Source organism: Bubalus kerabau, chromosome 3 (genome assembly GCF_029407905.1).
Source record: "Bubalus kerabau isolate K-KA32 ecotype Philippines breed swamp buffalo chromosome 3, PCC_UOA_SB_1v2, whole genome shotgun sequence".
In the NCBI taxonomy this organism is placed as follows: domain Eukaryota; kingdom Metazoa; phylum Chordata; class Mammalia; order Artiodactyla; family Bovidae; genus Bubalus; species Bubalus kerabau.
In genome coordinates, this window is record NC_073626.1 from 123,520,848 (window position 1) to 123,534,636 (window position 13,789).

A 13,789-nucleotide genomic window follows, 5' to 3' on the forward strand; every position below is an offset into this window, starting at 1 on the left:
GGGTAGCACTATAAGATTTATATGCCTGCCCTGCTGCTGGCAGTTAAGAATCATGAATAAACACATATACACAAAAAAAAATATGAATGAAGAGAAAACTTTGAGACTCCTTTATGAAGTTTTAAAACCCCATCTTGACTTCCTGTTTTCTCCACTCCAGGCTTAGTACATAGGCAGCCTGTAATGTACACTGTGCTCTCTCTCACTGCCAGCAGGCTGTTCACACCCATCTAGGGTGTCTCTCATCAGATGAGGATGCTCAGGCCCCCGTTTCAGAGTTATTAAAGACCACATGTTTGACCCTGGGGCCATGATTTTCAATCACCCTTCACTTCCAGTCCCATGATGAGAAGTTGTCGCAGTTCCCCAACCTGCAGAGGCAGCAGATTGGGAACACCAGGAGGGAGATGCAGGGATCAAAAGCAGCTGGTACACCCCTGCTGACTGGGGTTGCTCAAGGACCAGAGCCCTGTTGTCCCATCCCTTTTGGGAGCCTGTCAGTGTCAGACAGAGGCAAAGTAGAGGGATACTTCCATATCTCAAATGTGCTCTCCCATTAGCCAAGCATTTCTTACCTTTTCTGTTTTGCTCTCGCGGCTAAATCCATATCTCCTGCAAGCCACAGAAGAGAGGAGCTCAATTATTACTCCAAAACAACAAAAAAAGTTGATCAAATGAATTTTAGTTGCACTTTTATATGAAAAGCACCAAAGAGAATTTTGGCTATTTGGTGACTGGAGAACATGTTTCAAGTGCCAAAACCACAAACATATTCCACTGTTTTTGAATAAAGGGCCCAGCATTCAATTTGCCACATAAATACTATCAATATAAATGGGAACTCTCCATGCAAAGCACACCATTATCTTAAAGTGTGATTACTACTGTTTGAATCCGGAACTATACCGATCCATAGTTTAAGCTAGAAGCCTTAAAAATATCTGTATATGTGAATGTGTTTGCTCAAGCTTAACATGCTCTCTAATGACTAGTTTTATAACCTCACATCCAGCCCATTTTTTATTCTCAAACACAACCCAAGCACAATGCCAAAAATGTTGTGTGCTCACTTCACGCAAGTTTAAATTCAAAGACACTCACAAATGCACTTTAGTTTAAACTAGTTTATTTTCAGGTTCTAATTAATATCTTTTTTTTAAAGCAATACAAAAACCATTCGACCTAAAACAAAAACCATAATGCAAAACACCCAAACTCACTTACCTTTAAATGGTTTATAAGGAAATAAAATTACACACAACCATTTAAGAAAAACAAATTAGGGGACCCTGCTCTGCCTTCACTCACAGCTCACCCCATTTGCTGGGTCGTGTGCTGGCTTCTGCCCTTGTCTCAAGCCTCCACTTCCACTATCCCTCCCAATCCCTTATTCAACCTCCTACTGGCCTTATACGCATCTGGAAAAGGCAGGGAACAGAAGCCCTCCTGGTGGGCACTGTCACTAGGGCCTCCTTTCCATGGACCCAGCTAACAACCGCTGAGCCTCACCCCAGCAGCTCACCTCCCCTGCTCCTGGGCATCGGCGCCCTGAGCAGAGTTCTGCATATACTGTGCTGTACTCCTATCTCCTCCTACCTTTCTACTCACTCCTCACATCTCAGCTCTAAAGCCACCTCTTCCTCTGAAGCATTCCCAGACTTCACTTTGGATGCTTTTGGTCATTTCCAAAAGTCAGTTCCACTCAATCTGAAAATCTCAATCTAGGACCAGTGCTTTGCCAGACATGTGATGAGTGTGAAGGGAAACACACACTTGGGCACAGGATTTCTCAGGACTGGGCTGACAAATCACAGGCTTAGTTTATAGTTGAGTCTAGTGTACAGCGTAGGTTGGGTAGTAGTAGGTCAGGACACTGGGTTTAGATTCTTCACCCTGATGACAGCCAGCTCTGTGACATGGGGGAAACTGCTTCACCTCTCTGAGCTTATCTGTACCACTGATATGGGATTATAGACATGATCTCCAGCCCTGTTTAAACAGCTTCCATATGATTTCTATAAATTACCACTGATGGTATGGGAGAGTTAGAAGGAGACATAAACTACAGGCTGTGTAGTTTGGGTTGGACACTTTAAACTACAGCAGCACTCTGCCCTGGCTGATCTATCCCTGTGCCCGTACGTGTTCCCCCTGCTTTCTGATCAGCAATCATGTCCAGCTGACTGTTTGCATGTCTGCATCCTTCTCCAAGAAAATGCAGAAATCAAGAAGCCAAATGTATCACCTGTCCTTGCAATAGGCTGTCTTATAACTGGAGAGACCAGAAGTCATTGCTGGGTACACTGTGCCCATCCACAGATCGACAGGCCCATAGTGCAGGAGATCAAAGTTCAATTCTTAGTGTCCACCCAAATCCTGTACAAGACCTTACAGCAGATTCTGTGAACTGGCTTAGTCATCTTTCTATACTGTACAGGCCAGAAAACAAACAGCTCTATTTTCCACATTCCCTTGTACCCAGAGTTCTGAATACTATTTAAGTTCCATCAATGAGATGTATTTGCTGGAGTTTTGAATGTGTAACAGTTAGAGCAGGAAACAGTGAGAGCATAAGGGGTTCACTGTGCTCATGGGGATCACAGTAGAAGTAACCTGATTCTGGGCCAGAAGCTGTGACAGTGGTTTTCTGATCTTGGAAAAAGCGGTGGCTCTTTTGCCAGCAGCTGTGGTACCAGCTTCCCAGCACCACAGGCTATCTGCCAGCTTCTTGACCACAGAGGCGGCGGCAGCAGCCTCGGCAGCCCAGATCTACTGTGATGCTTGGGCAGTAACCCTGCTCAGTCGAGATCACATGCCTTAACTCTTTCCATCCACCCTCGTAATCAATCCCTTCTGCTGGAACTAGTGGGTGGGTTCTCAAACCAGCTGACCAACAGAGGGTCTCTCCAAAGTTTCCCACTCCTTGAAGTGTCCTTGCATCCCGGGTATTCTTTTGTTTCCCAAGCCTTCAGTCTCTGGAGACCTTTAAGGGCAGAAGACATACCCTCAGACAGGCAGGTCTTATCAAAGATCTGGGAACTTTATGGATTTTCCAAATAAAGAAGTAAACAACTAAATATGAGTAAATTCAATTCCCAGGTCCAAGCTACTTCTCCTTAAAGACAGAAGCTCAGAAAGACTTTTCTGACCACCCCAAACTAGGCTTCTGTGCCTGTCCACCCTTATGCTCTCACTGTCTCCTCCTCTAACTGTTGCACTTTCAAAACTCCAGAAAATGCATCTCAAGGGCAGAACCTAAATAGTATTAACAACTCTAGATGCAAAGGAATATGGAAAATATAGTTGCTTGTTTTCTGGCCTGCACAGGATAGAAAGATGCTGGATGTTGACTAAGTAAAGACTTGTACAGGATTGGGTGGACATGTGCTTCTGTGTTGACACCAAAAAAGCATTCGCAGTCACCCCACAGGGTACAATTATTCTGTATTATATGCACTCTGTCTGTTGAGCCCTGGAGGGGAGGAAATCTTCTCCACTCACTTTTTTTCTCTATACTTTTAAAGTTGATGTTTAATTCATACAACATAAAATTCATTTTAAAATGCATATTTCAGCAGTTTTTAGTGTATTCACTACTTTGTGTAACCACTGCTGCGCCACACATATAACTTTAGTATTCACCTACCCAAGTTATTCTGAACATATTTAAATATACTCAAATAACTAAAGCATGTATTTAAAAATTTAACTTCATTATTAAGATTCTGTTTCTAAGCCACACTAGTCACACTGTAAGTGTTCAACAGTCACAGGTGGCTAGTGACCACTACATTGGACATCATCATTCTAGAAAACAAACATTCTCATCTTCTTCCCTGGGGCACATTAAGACAGATATCAAATTATCTGGAACCCAGAACAAATCAGGGACATAAAAAGCCCTAAATACTAAGGACAATGGATTCTGTTCTTTGTTCATTCAATGAACATTTACTAAATACCTTCTGTGAACATATCATGGGCCTTCAGAAGGGACATAGGTTAGAAGAGATACGTTACATGCACTTAAAATGCACTTCCTCACACTGGCAGTTTCATAGTGTGGTTAGGTGTGCAAGTTATCTCCTAAAAGTTTACTGAACCCATATATATATATACTGAACCCATAATATAATTGAAATATTATAAAGATACCATTGTGTTTCAGTCTAAAATCAAAACTATGAGTCTTGTTTTTCCAACAACATAGTATTTAAAGAAATATACCTAAACATGTTTTTAACAAGACATACCAACCTAGATAGCATATTGAAAAGCAGAGACATTACTTTGCCAACAAAGGTCCGTCTAGTCAAGGCTATGGTTTTTCCAGTGGTCATGTATGGATGTGAGAGTTGGACTCGGAAGAAAATTGAGTGCCAAAGAATTGATGCTTTTGAAGTGTGGTGTTGGAGAAGACTCTTGAGAGTCCCTTGGACTGCAAGGAGATCCAGCTAGTCCATTCTAAAGGAGATCAGCCCTGGGTGTTCTTTGGAAGGAATGATGCTAAAGCTGAAACTCCAGTACTTTGGCTACCTCATGCGAAGAGTTGACTCATTGGAAAAGACTGATGCTGGGAGGGATTGAAGGCAGGAGGAAAAGGGGACAACAGAGGATGAGATGGCTGGATGGCATCACCAACTCGATGGACGTGAGTTTGAGTGAACTCCGGGAGTTGGTGATGGACAGGGAGGCCTGGCGTGCTGCAATTCATGGGGTCGAAAAGAGTCGGACACGACTGAACAACTGAACTGAACTGAACAGTCCTTAAGGCCCTCAGCATAGTTGTCCAGGCTCAAAATATACCCTTGAGCAACTGAAAGTCAAAAAAGGGAGGAGAAACTGGGATGCTGGCCTCAAAGTCAGACGCTCTATGGACCTAGGCTGAGTGACCTTTAACTGCAAAGAAGATACACTGTTTTCAGACCTTCTTACGTAGCAGTAAAAATATTTTCCCTTTCATCAAGAGGAGAAATGAAGAGGAAAACAAGCACTGACAACAAATCAGGGGTTTAGATTCCTAGGTGGGGAGGAGCAACTAAGGGATGCCACAATGGTGAGGGAGAGGCTGGAAGGAGCAGAGTGAGACCCAGAACCAGCAGGGGGCCAGCCTTGCTTGATGAGGAAGGGAAGCAAAGAGGGTAAGGCTTGTCTTAAATGAGCTGGAGGGAGAACTAGAACTGGGGAGGACGAGAACACAGGGACAAGGAAAACTAAAAAAGAGAGGCTCAGCATAGGATTCTCATTTGAATCCAAAAGTCATATTTATGAGCATCTGAGAACCAAAAACTGCTGCTGCTAAGGATAATAAAGATGATGGTGGTGATGATGATGTGGTGGTGGTGGTGACAGCATCTAATAGTTGACATTTACTGTTTTCTACATGGAACAGACTATCAAAATCCCTCATAAAGACACTGTTATATGACCCTCACCTAATGGGAAAGATCTCCATGCAGTGGAGAGCACTGACTAGAACCCTGAGAGAAGAGTCTAACAGCCAGATAGGAGGATAGGGGCCTTCCCAAGGAAGGGGAATAAATGAATGACTTCTCTGGGCTGTAAGTTTCATCCAATTTGCTCTGTCAGTTGTAATAACTCTTTAGTTGTTCAGTCTCAGAGCAAACAAAAAAGACTGGGCCTGTCTTTCTATGACCAAGAACCAAATTATCACCCGAGGCTCAAACACATTTTATATAATGATGATGACATGCTTTTGCAGTCCATCAGACCTGAGCTCAAGTCCCAGTTTGAGGCTCTTACTAGTTAACAGTTGACCTTGGGCAGGTTACTTTTTAACCTCTGTGAAAGCTGCCTTCATCATTCTCAAAAAGGGGAATGAACTGAATAAACCATCAGAGTTCCCCACCTTCACAAATTCACCCTCTCCTTATCAGAAAAGCTAAAAAAAAAAAAAAGGCAAAATAACCCCATCTCCTAAAAAACAACAAAAAAAGCCTTCACTAAGCAGCTACCCCAGGCTTAGAAATCAGGAGCCAGTATGACCCCACCAACAAGAACTAAGGTGAGTACCGAGACACATATTGGATATTGGAAAAAATGAAGGTATGAACCATACAAACTAACAAAAAACACATTTCCCTGAGTTCTTTTTGGCTCTAGGACATGTGAGACTCACAGAGGCTGTCTCTCCAGCTGTGGCTCATGTGGACCAGCACAGCCTTGTCTGCCCTCTTGCAGCTGAGGGGCGGCTAGAAAGCCCCCATCACAGTGTCCAGTTGCACAAGGTCCCACACCCCAAAGGACCCCACACTTGGGTTGTTGTTGCTGTCATGAAATTCTTAATGATTAATCATTACTCATAACTCTTAACATGGGATCCTGCATTTTCATTTTATATTGGCCCCTGCAAATTAGGAGCTAGTCTGGAGGTGCCTGATTCAGAAGAGGAGTTCAATTCACAGCAGCAAATGGTGAGCATAGGGCAGCCCTCACAGCTAGATTAGGGCCAGAACCAACAACTTCCTTTTAATGAAACGGACTAGCTTTCATTCTTAAGAGCCGGCATTACTCTCTCAAAAACAAACAAAAAGTGGCAACTGCAATTCCATTTGAGAGATGGAATTAGTAAGGCAATTAAACCTTAATTTCCTGCTGGTTCTCTCCAGCATCCTAGAGGGAGAAGCCACAGATGCTCACTCAGAGAGGCTAGTGGCAGTGCCGTTAGCTCCAGCCCCCCAGTGAGGGCTGGGTTATGAGCAGAGCAACACACAGCAACCACTCAGATGAGAGAGGAGGAAAGCACCAGGAGACATACTCACATCAAGGAATCAGTGACCCTAAGTAGAAAATTCAGGACATAAAAGGAAGGTTAATACCCAGAGTCAAGCAAAAAAATTCAACGAGGAGAGGCATTTCTGTGTGTTTAAGTGAAAACCGATGCCAGAAGAATTTTTTTAAAATTAGAGATATTTTTAAGAAGTGACAAAACAACTTCTAAATTCTTCATTTTTCTGGTCAGGACAATTCTTCACAGGAAACCAAAACTAGTATCTAACACAAAGTAAAGCTGCTTTAACTGCGGTTTCCCTGAACATGTTTACAAATGGCAGGGGCAAGGAGGGTAGCCCACCCAAGCTTCTGTGAACACCCCCACATGCCCTGACTCCCCAGGGAGGGCAGAGCTGGGGCGGGGGAGGAACTTCAGAGATCAGGCCTCTGCTACCATCAGGGAAGCTACCCACAGAAACTGGACTCATTCAACACCGGAGGGAAAAGTACTCGGTGTCAGAAATCTCAGGCTCAAAATTGTTAACTTGACCGGGTGAGAACTAACCAAGTTCATCCCAATGAAGTGATTTAAATCAGCTTTTCTTTTCAATGGTTTTATCAAATAGATACTTATAAACAGGGTCCCCTTCATTACCGGCCATATTCCAAAAGCGTGGCATGGATCCGAGACTCTTCATCTAGCAGCTCCTCTGCTCCCTGCTGGCGTTTGTATTTCCGACGAGGTTTGTAAGCATCCTAAGAAGTGGATGAGGTGGAGAATTACCGAGGGTGAAGAGGCGTCTGGCCTGTCAGGGGCGGGCCTTCCTCCCCGTGGTGGTGGGTGTACAGCTCCCTGCAGGTAAACAGCTGGCTGGGGTGGCTGCCTTCAAGGAGTCTGCCCTTTTTTTTATGTTGTAGCAAATACTTCCACCCAAGCCATTGTTGTCAACTTTGTTTTATCTTGGCTGGGGCTTTTTCTATCCTATGACGCTTTAATATTTCATGCCGTCAAATTCATCAATCATCTTTTTTCCTAACTCGGGGACTGTTTTATATGTTAATTTTATAGATTATATTTAACCTTTTAATCTATTTAGAATTTCTTCTGGTATAGTGAAAAGTTGGTATATATAGATATATTTTTCTCTGAATGGAAAATTAAGAATCCCAACATCATAAATTTAAGTCTATCCTTTCCTTGATTTAAAACAGCAAACATACACACACATAAAACATGTACCAATATTATCCTCTGCAATTCTTGTTTAATGAGTATCCTGTATCCATTGTTCTTTTCAAATTTCTTGGACATTCTTACACATTTTCTCTTCCAAATGAATTGCAGTATCAGCCTGTCAAGCTCATTATGAAAAACTGTTGAGCTTGGATTAGAATCACACCAAATTTATAGATTACTGTGGGAAGATCTGACATCTCTATAATACTGAATCTTGCCTTGAAAAGCAAGATTTATCTCTATTCAAATCTGTTTCATCCCTTAATAAAATTTTCCAGAAAGAAATACAAATTTTTCACACACACTACATATCCAGACCTTTCTACCACCCAAAGACATAAACTGCAACAATCACCAATATAGATGTTAACCTAGTATACTTAAAAAAAAAAAAAAATTCTTTCATGGCAAAAGAAATCTCAAATTCTTAAATTCTAATACCAAAAAAGGAAAGTTGATATAAACCCTTCAGAGATATATATATTTTTACAGAAGTGTTTGAGGTTTATCCTCAAAAAAAACTTATAAAACACAAAATGCATTATAAGCTTCCAATGACTTTTAAATTATTAGAGTATTATTTAGTTATAAATATAGAAATAAATATAGATCCATCTTGTGTAGGACACATACTAAAACTGCATATACATATTTCCTAAACAAAGTATATGGCATGTAGTAGGTGCTCAATTAATGTAGGTCGTCACCCTGAGATGACCTGGTTTACCATTCTACCCCAAACACATGTCCTTCGTGACTGCCAACTGGCAGCAAATAATACCTTAATAATATTTGTTCAGGGCTCTAGGTACAAGTAGGCAGTTGTTTGTGCAAGGTATTTCAGTTTGCCCCTGGATCTTTTCTTTCCCACTGGCAGAGTTTGCTTGGTGGCTCAGATGGTAAAGACTCTGCCTGCAATGTGGGAGACCCGGGTTTGATCCCTGGGTCGGGAAGATCCCCTGGGGAAGGTAATGGCAACCCACTTCAGTATTCTAGTCTGGGAAATCCCATGGACAGAGGAGCCTGGTGGGCTACAGTCCACGGGGTCACAAAGAGTTGGACACGACTGAAGCGACTCAGCACATACACATACGTAAAATCTCCACTTGGACATCACCAGGACAAGCACTACTATCTGGCTTCTCCAGACCGTGCTATTTTTAGGCTAATCAAAATTGTTCCCCTCTTGATAATTCTGATTAACTTTATTATCATCTCACTTTTTATTAAGAAAAGTTTCAAGCATACAGAAAAACATCCTTTCTGTAACATCTATAATTTCACCTATTTTGTGAAAAAGAAATGAAACAGGGTTCTGGGATGATCCTGGAGGGTTGTTATAACTCGCTGCCACAAGTATTCCTGTTTGCTGCTGGTGCCTACATGAATAGGAAGCTATAAATAACAAATCAGATTTATGGGGAAATGAAAACCATAATAAACTGGTATGACATCAGTTACTGTGTACGATTTAATTTCCATGGAGCTCTACTATTACAGCAGCTCTATATAATTGAGCTTAACTGCTACCTTCTTTAGTTACCATTCATAGAGTCAATGACCCAGACAGGAAGTTGGGTTCTTCTAAAAAAGGAATGACTTCAGAACAATAGCATACTTGAAACCAACAGGACAAGGACCTTTTATTCAGCCAAACAATGACAATTTTGGCCTTTGTGCAATTATTCCTTATACTTTAAAGCACCTCATACACATCTTACTTTTTGCATTTTATAACTACACTGTGGGCAAAAGCAGGGCAGATGCTATTACCTCCACCTTGCTATTAAACAAGCAGAGAACAAATAATTTGTTCAGGATTGCTAGAATAGGTACCCAGGTTGCTAGTCCCAAGGTTTCCTACTATACTAACTTGCCTCAGCCACTAGTCACTCCAGCTGAGCCCTTTCATGAGACTATACAATGTGAAGTGGCCACATGGATCATTACAAAGCTTTGCTTAAGTAAAGGACCTAAATGTTCCCAGGCCAAGTATAAACAACTATTACTAAGTCACCCTTTTAAGAAATGAGTCTGGAACATTGATGTCTAGTCCTGTCTCTGCCATTAACAAGCTGTATGACCCTGGGAAAGGCAGTTTCCCTCAGTGGACTGTTTTCCATATCTGCACAATGATGGCTGGACTAACAGATTTTGAAGGAGACTCCTAGTCTCTCATTCTTTGTGTTCTTAACCCTGAAAAGATAAAGAGTTGGTAGCATAATTCCATCAGTAATTTAAAGTCAGAGGTTATTTTTTAACTATGCTTTCTACATCAAGGCTGTATATTGTCACCCTGCTTATTTAACTTATATGCAGAGTACATCATGAGAAACGCTGGGCTGGAAGAAGCACAAGCTAGAATCAAGATTGCCGGGAGAAATATCAATAACCTCAGAAATGCAGATGACACCACCCTTATGGCAGAAAGGGAAGAGGAACTAAAAAGCCTCTTGATGAAGGTGAAAGTGGAGAGTGAAAAAGTTGGCTTAAAGCTCAACATTCAGAAAACGAAGATCATGGCATCCGGTCCCTTCACTTCATGGGAAATAGATGGGGAAACAGTGGAAACAGTGTCAGACTTTATTTTTCTGGGCTCCAAAATCACTGCAGATGGTGACTGCAGCCATGAAATTAAAAGACGCTTACTCCTTGGAAGGAAAGTTATGACCAACCTAGATAGCGTATTGAAAAGCAGAGACATTACTTTGCCAACAAAGGTCCGTCTAGTCAAGGCTATGGTTTTTCCTGTGGTCATGTATGGATGTGAGAATTGGACTGTGAAGAAGGCTGAGCGCCGAAGAATTGATGCTTTTGAACTGTGGTGTTGGAGAAGACTCTTGAGAGTCCCTTGGACTGCAAGGAGATCCAACCAGTCCATTCTAAAGGAGATCAGCCCTGGGATTTCTTTGGAAGGAATGATGCTAAAGCTGAAACTCCAGTACTTTGGCCACCTCATGCGAAGAGTTGACTCATTGGAAAAGAGTCTGATGCTGGGAGGGATTGGAGGCAGGAGGAGAAGGGGACGACAGAGGATGAGATGGCTGGATGGCATCACTGACTCGATGGACGTGAGTCTGAGTGAACTCCGGGAATTGGTGATGGACAGGGAGGCCTGGCGTGCTGCGATTCATGGGTTCACAAAGAGTCGGACATGACTGAGCGACTGATCTGATCTGATCTCATCTGATGCTTTCTAAAAAACATGACATCAATTTATCTTTGGCCATTAACAGTGGCAGTAATAGTACTTGTTATCACTTACTGAATGTGTGGTATGTGTCAGGCATATACTGCTCTGTATGTGCTACCCACTTGACCTTCACACCCATGAGGGCAGTTATTTTGTTTTATGTAAACAGATGATGGAACAGGCACAGAGGTTAAACAGCTTGCCCATGGTTACAAATGCAATAAATGAAAGAGAAGACTTCAGAACTGAGACTCTCAAGCACCTGCATGATGTGCCCTACCTCAACTGTGATCAGCCTTCATGCTGGGCCCTGATCATCTGCTCAGCATATGGCAAAGGAAACATGAGTGTGGTTGGGGTTAAAAAGTTAAGGTGACCCCTCTGTAAAGCAGAGACTTGTGTACAGTGAGCGGCCCAGCTCTCCACTTCTCAGGACTGGCTACAAGTCAGGTTCACCCATCAGAGCCATTCGTCTGGGTCACATTCCAAATGGCAGGGAAGGGGTGGGAAGAGTTCAGCTCCACAGCTGTGTCCACAACAACGCTCCAGTCACTGCCCCTCAGCTATGGCAGGCAACCCCTTCATGAAATAACCAGTGGGCAGCAAGACAGCCACCGACAGCCACTGCCCTCCAAAGCTCCAGGGGGCCGGACCACACCATACTCTGCAGGAAGCACATCTCATTTTCCCAGAGCTCAACTGGCAGCCCAAACCTGACTCTAACAGACACCTCCACCCACCGGTCGCTGAACAAACACTGCCTTCCACCTAAAGGGGCTCCACTGATGTCCCCATCAGCAAGCACAGGGCCCTAAAACATCCTCTAAGAAAAAACTATTCTGAGACAAACAGGTTTGTCTTCATTTTTGCATTAATAAAACCACCACTACCACCACCACAAAAATGAAGCCCCTGGGAACTGAGTGGACGGAATGATGAGATAGATGGATGGTAGCCATGTCGATGAGTAGGAAAGTCAGCTGGGGAGGAAGGTTTTCTCCAGACATCCTTTAAATCTTGTTCGTTCCCTATTCTCTCTTACAAGAGCTCCACTATGCAGGTCTGCGTTCTGCTCTGTGAGGTCTAGTGAAAGTTACACTTCAGACCCCCTTCAAACTGTACCACACAGCTTAACTCGGTAGGTAAGAAAGAGGCTGCTGTTTTGTATACATGAGCCAAGATGGCTTCTGTATATTGACTTCTAGGTTTATTTCTTCACAGCATACTGAGACCCACTGCTCAAAACCCTCCACCTCTTTACACACCCAATTATTCACAAGATGCCCCACTAAGCAGAGTTTTGGCCGTTTACAGTCTGTCCACACTGCATGCTCTGCAAAACTGCCCCATCACTTCTGAACCACAGATAGGAGAAGCCCGAGACTATAAAAACCCCAGACTGCAGCTGCCCTTCAAATATCTCTAACCCACCAGGGGCTTCCTGCCCCCACCCCTGCCCCAGGTTCCCTTGTTTTCTTTCCTCCCCTTCTGGACTGTGGTCCCTGTGCCCAGGCCTCAGGATGGCTGCACACTGTGAGGGCCTCCCCACCCTGCAGGCAAACCTGTTAAAGCACTGCCTAAATAGAGCTTGTGGTGCTACTGACATCCTTCCCCTTGATGAGCCCCAAAGTCCCCTGCATCCCTTACAGCTGCAGTGTCCCTACCTTCACCCCACACTCTAGAACGCATCTGGGCACACAGTGAATGCCTAGTTATTAATACTATTACTGAATGAACATATGGAGTCAGACAGACAGGGTTTAATCCTTGCCCCTTTGCTATCTCTCCAGTTTGGGGCAAATTACTTTAACCCCTGACATTTTCCACCTGTGAAACAGGTATATGGAGAGAGACATAAGAATTAGTCAATCTATCTGTTTAACATATCTGACACACATTAAGGGTTAAGATATACATACAAATGTGTTTTTGCTATTATTAATAAAATGTACTAATACGTATTTTTCCTTATGTTGCCATATGTACATTTTATGTCCTGGGCGGAAAGGCCGGCCTCATGGTGTTTCCTATGGAAGAGCACAGTGGAGTTTTAAATGACATAGTCTTTTAGGGGACCAATAAAAAGTCTTCTTTTTTAAAAAAATTCTCTCCCCTCTGGTCTCATATAAAATTCTAAACATTACCAAAAATGCTCAACAGTAAATAAACATATTTTGGGGGCTCTGGATAAAATTTCATAGCTGCTCTTTACTCAAGGTTGAGAGGGAGTAAAAGATCTCACTGCACAGGTCCCAGATACTTCATGAATATGGAAGGCTGACAGCTCAGAAAAGGAGGAAGTAAGCTGTAAAATAGCATATAAGGTGAGACACATGAGCAATTATGATGCTGAAGTGGAAGGGGTAAGAGGAGGACTGTCCTGGGTGGCAACAGTTTCATTTTTTTACATCCTTTGAAAATACCACCTCCCATCAAGCAGGCCTTCTACAAACCAGTCAGTTATTCTATAAAACGGAGATATGGCCAAGTCAAGAAAAGAATACATTTCAAAGGCGAAGCAAAAGTACTGCGAATAATCCCCAGGAGGAAGAAAAATGAGGCCAAGACAAAAAGAGCTCAGAAGTTAAAAGTTCACACAACAGCCTTTCTGCCAGGCAATCTGGCAA

At 42.9% G+C, this 13,789-nt stretch overlaps 1 protein-coding gene across 2 annotated transcripts in view; it reads right to left on the reverse strand.

The window, feature by feature from the left end:
• The window catches only part of CCDC93 (coiled-coil domain containing 93), a 106,877-nt gene that overhangs the window by 65,411 nt on the left and 27,677 nt on the right, over positions 1–13,789 (reverse strand). Inside the window, exons 7-9 of one of the 2 annotated variants that reach the window (XM_055572872.1) lie at positions 7,388–7,488; positions 6,783–6,800; positions 576–612 (exon numbers count right to left, since the gene is read on the reverse strand). In XM_055572872.1, the coding sequence (XP_055428847.1) occupies positions 576–612; positions 6,783–6,800; positions 7,388–7,488 (156 nt within the window). The remainder of the gene's footprint in view (positions 1–575; positions 613–6,782; positions 6,801–7,387; positions 7,489–13,789) is intronic. The other variant, XM_055572873.1, reaches the window with a different exon arrangement.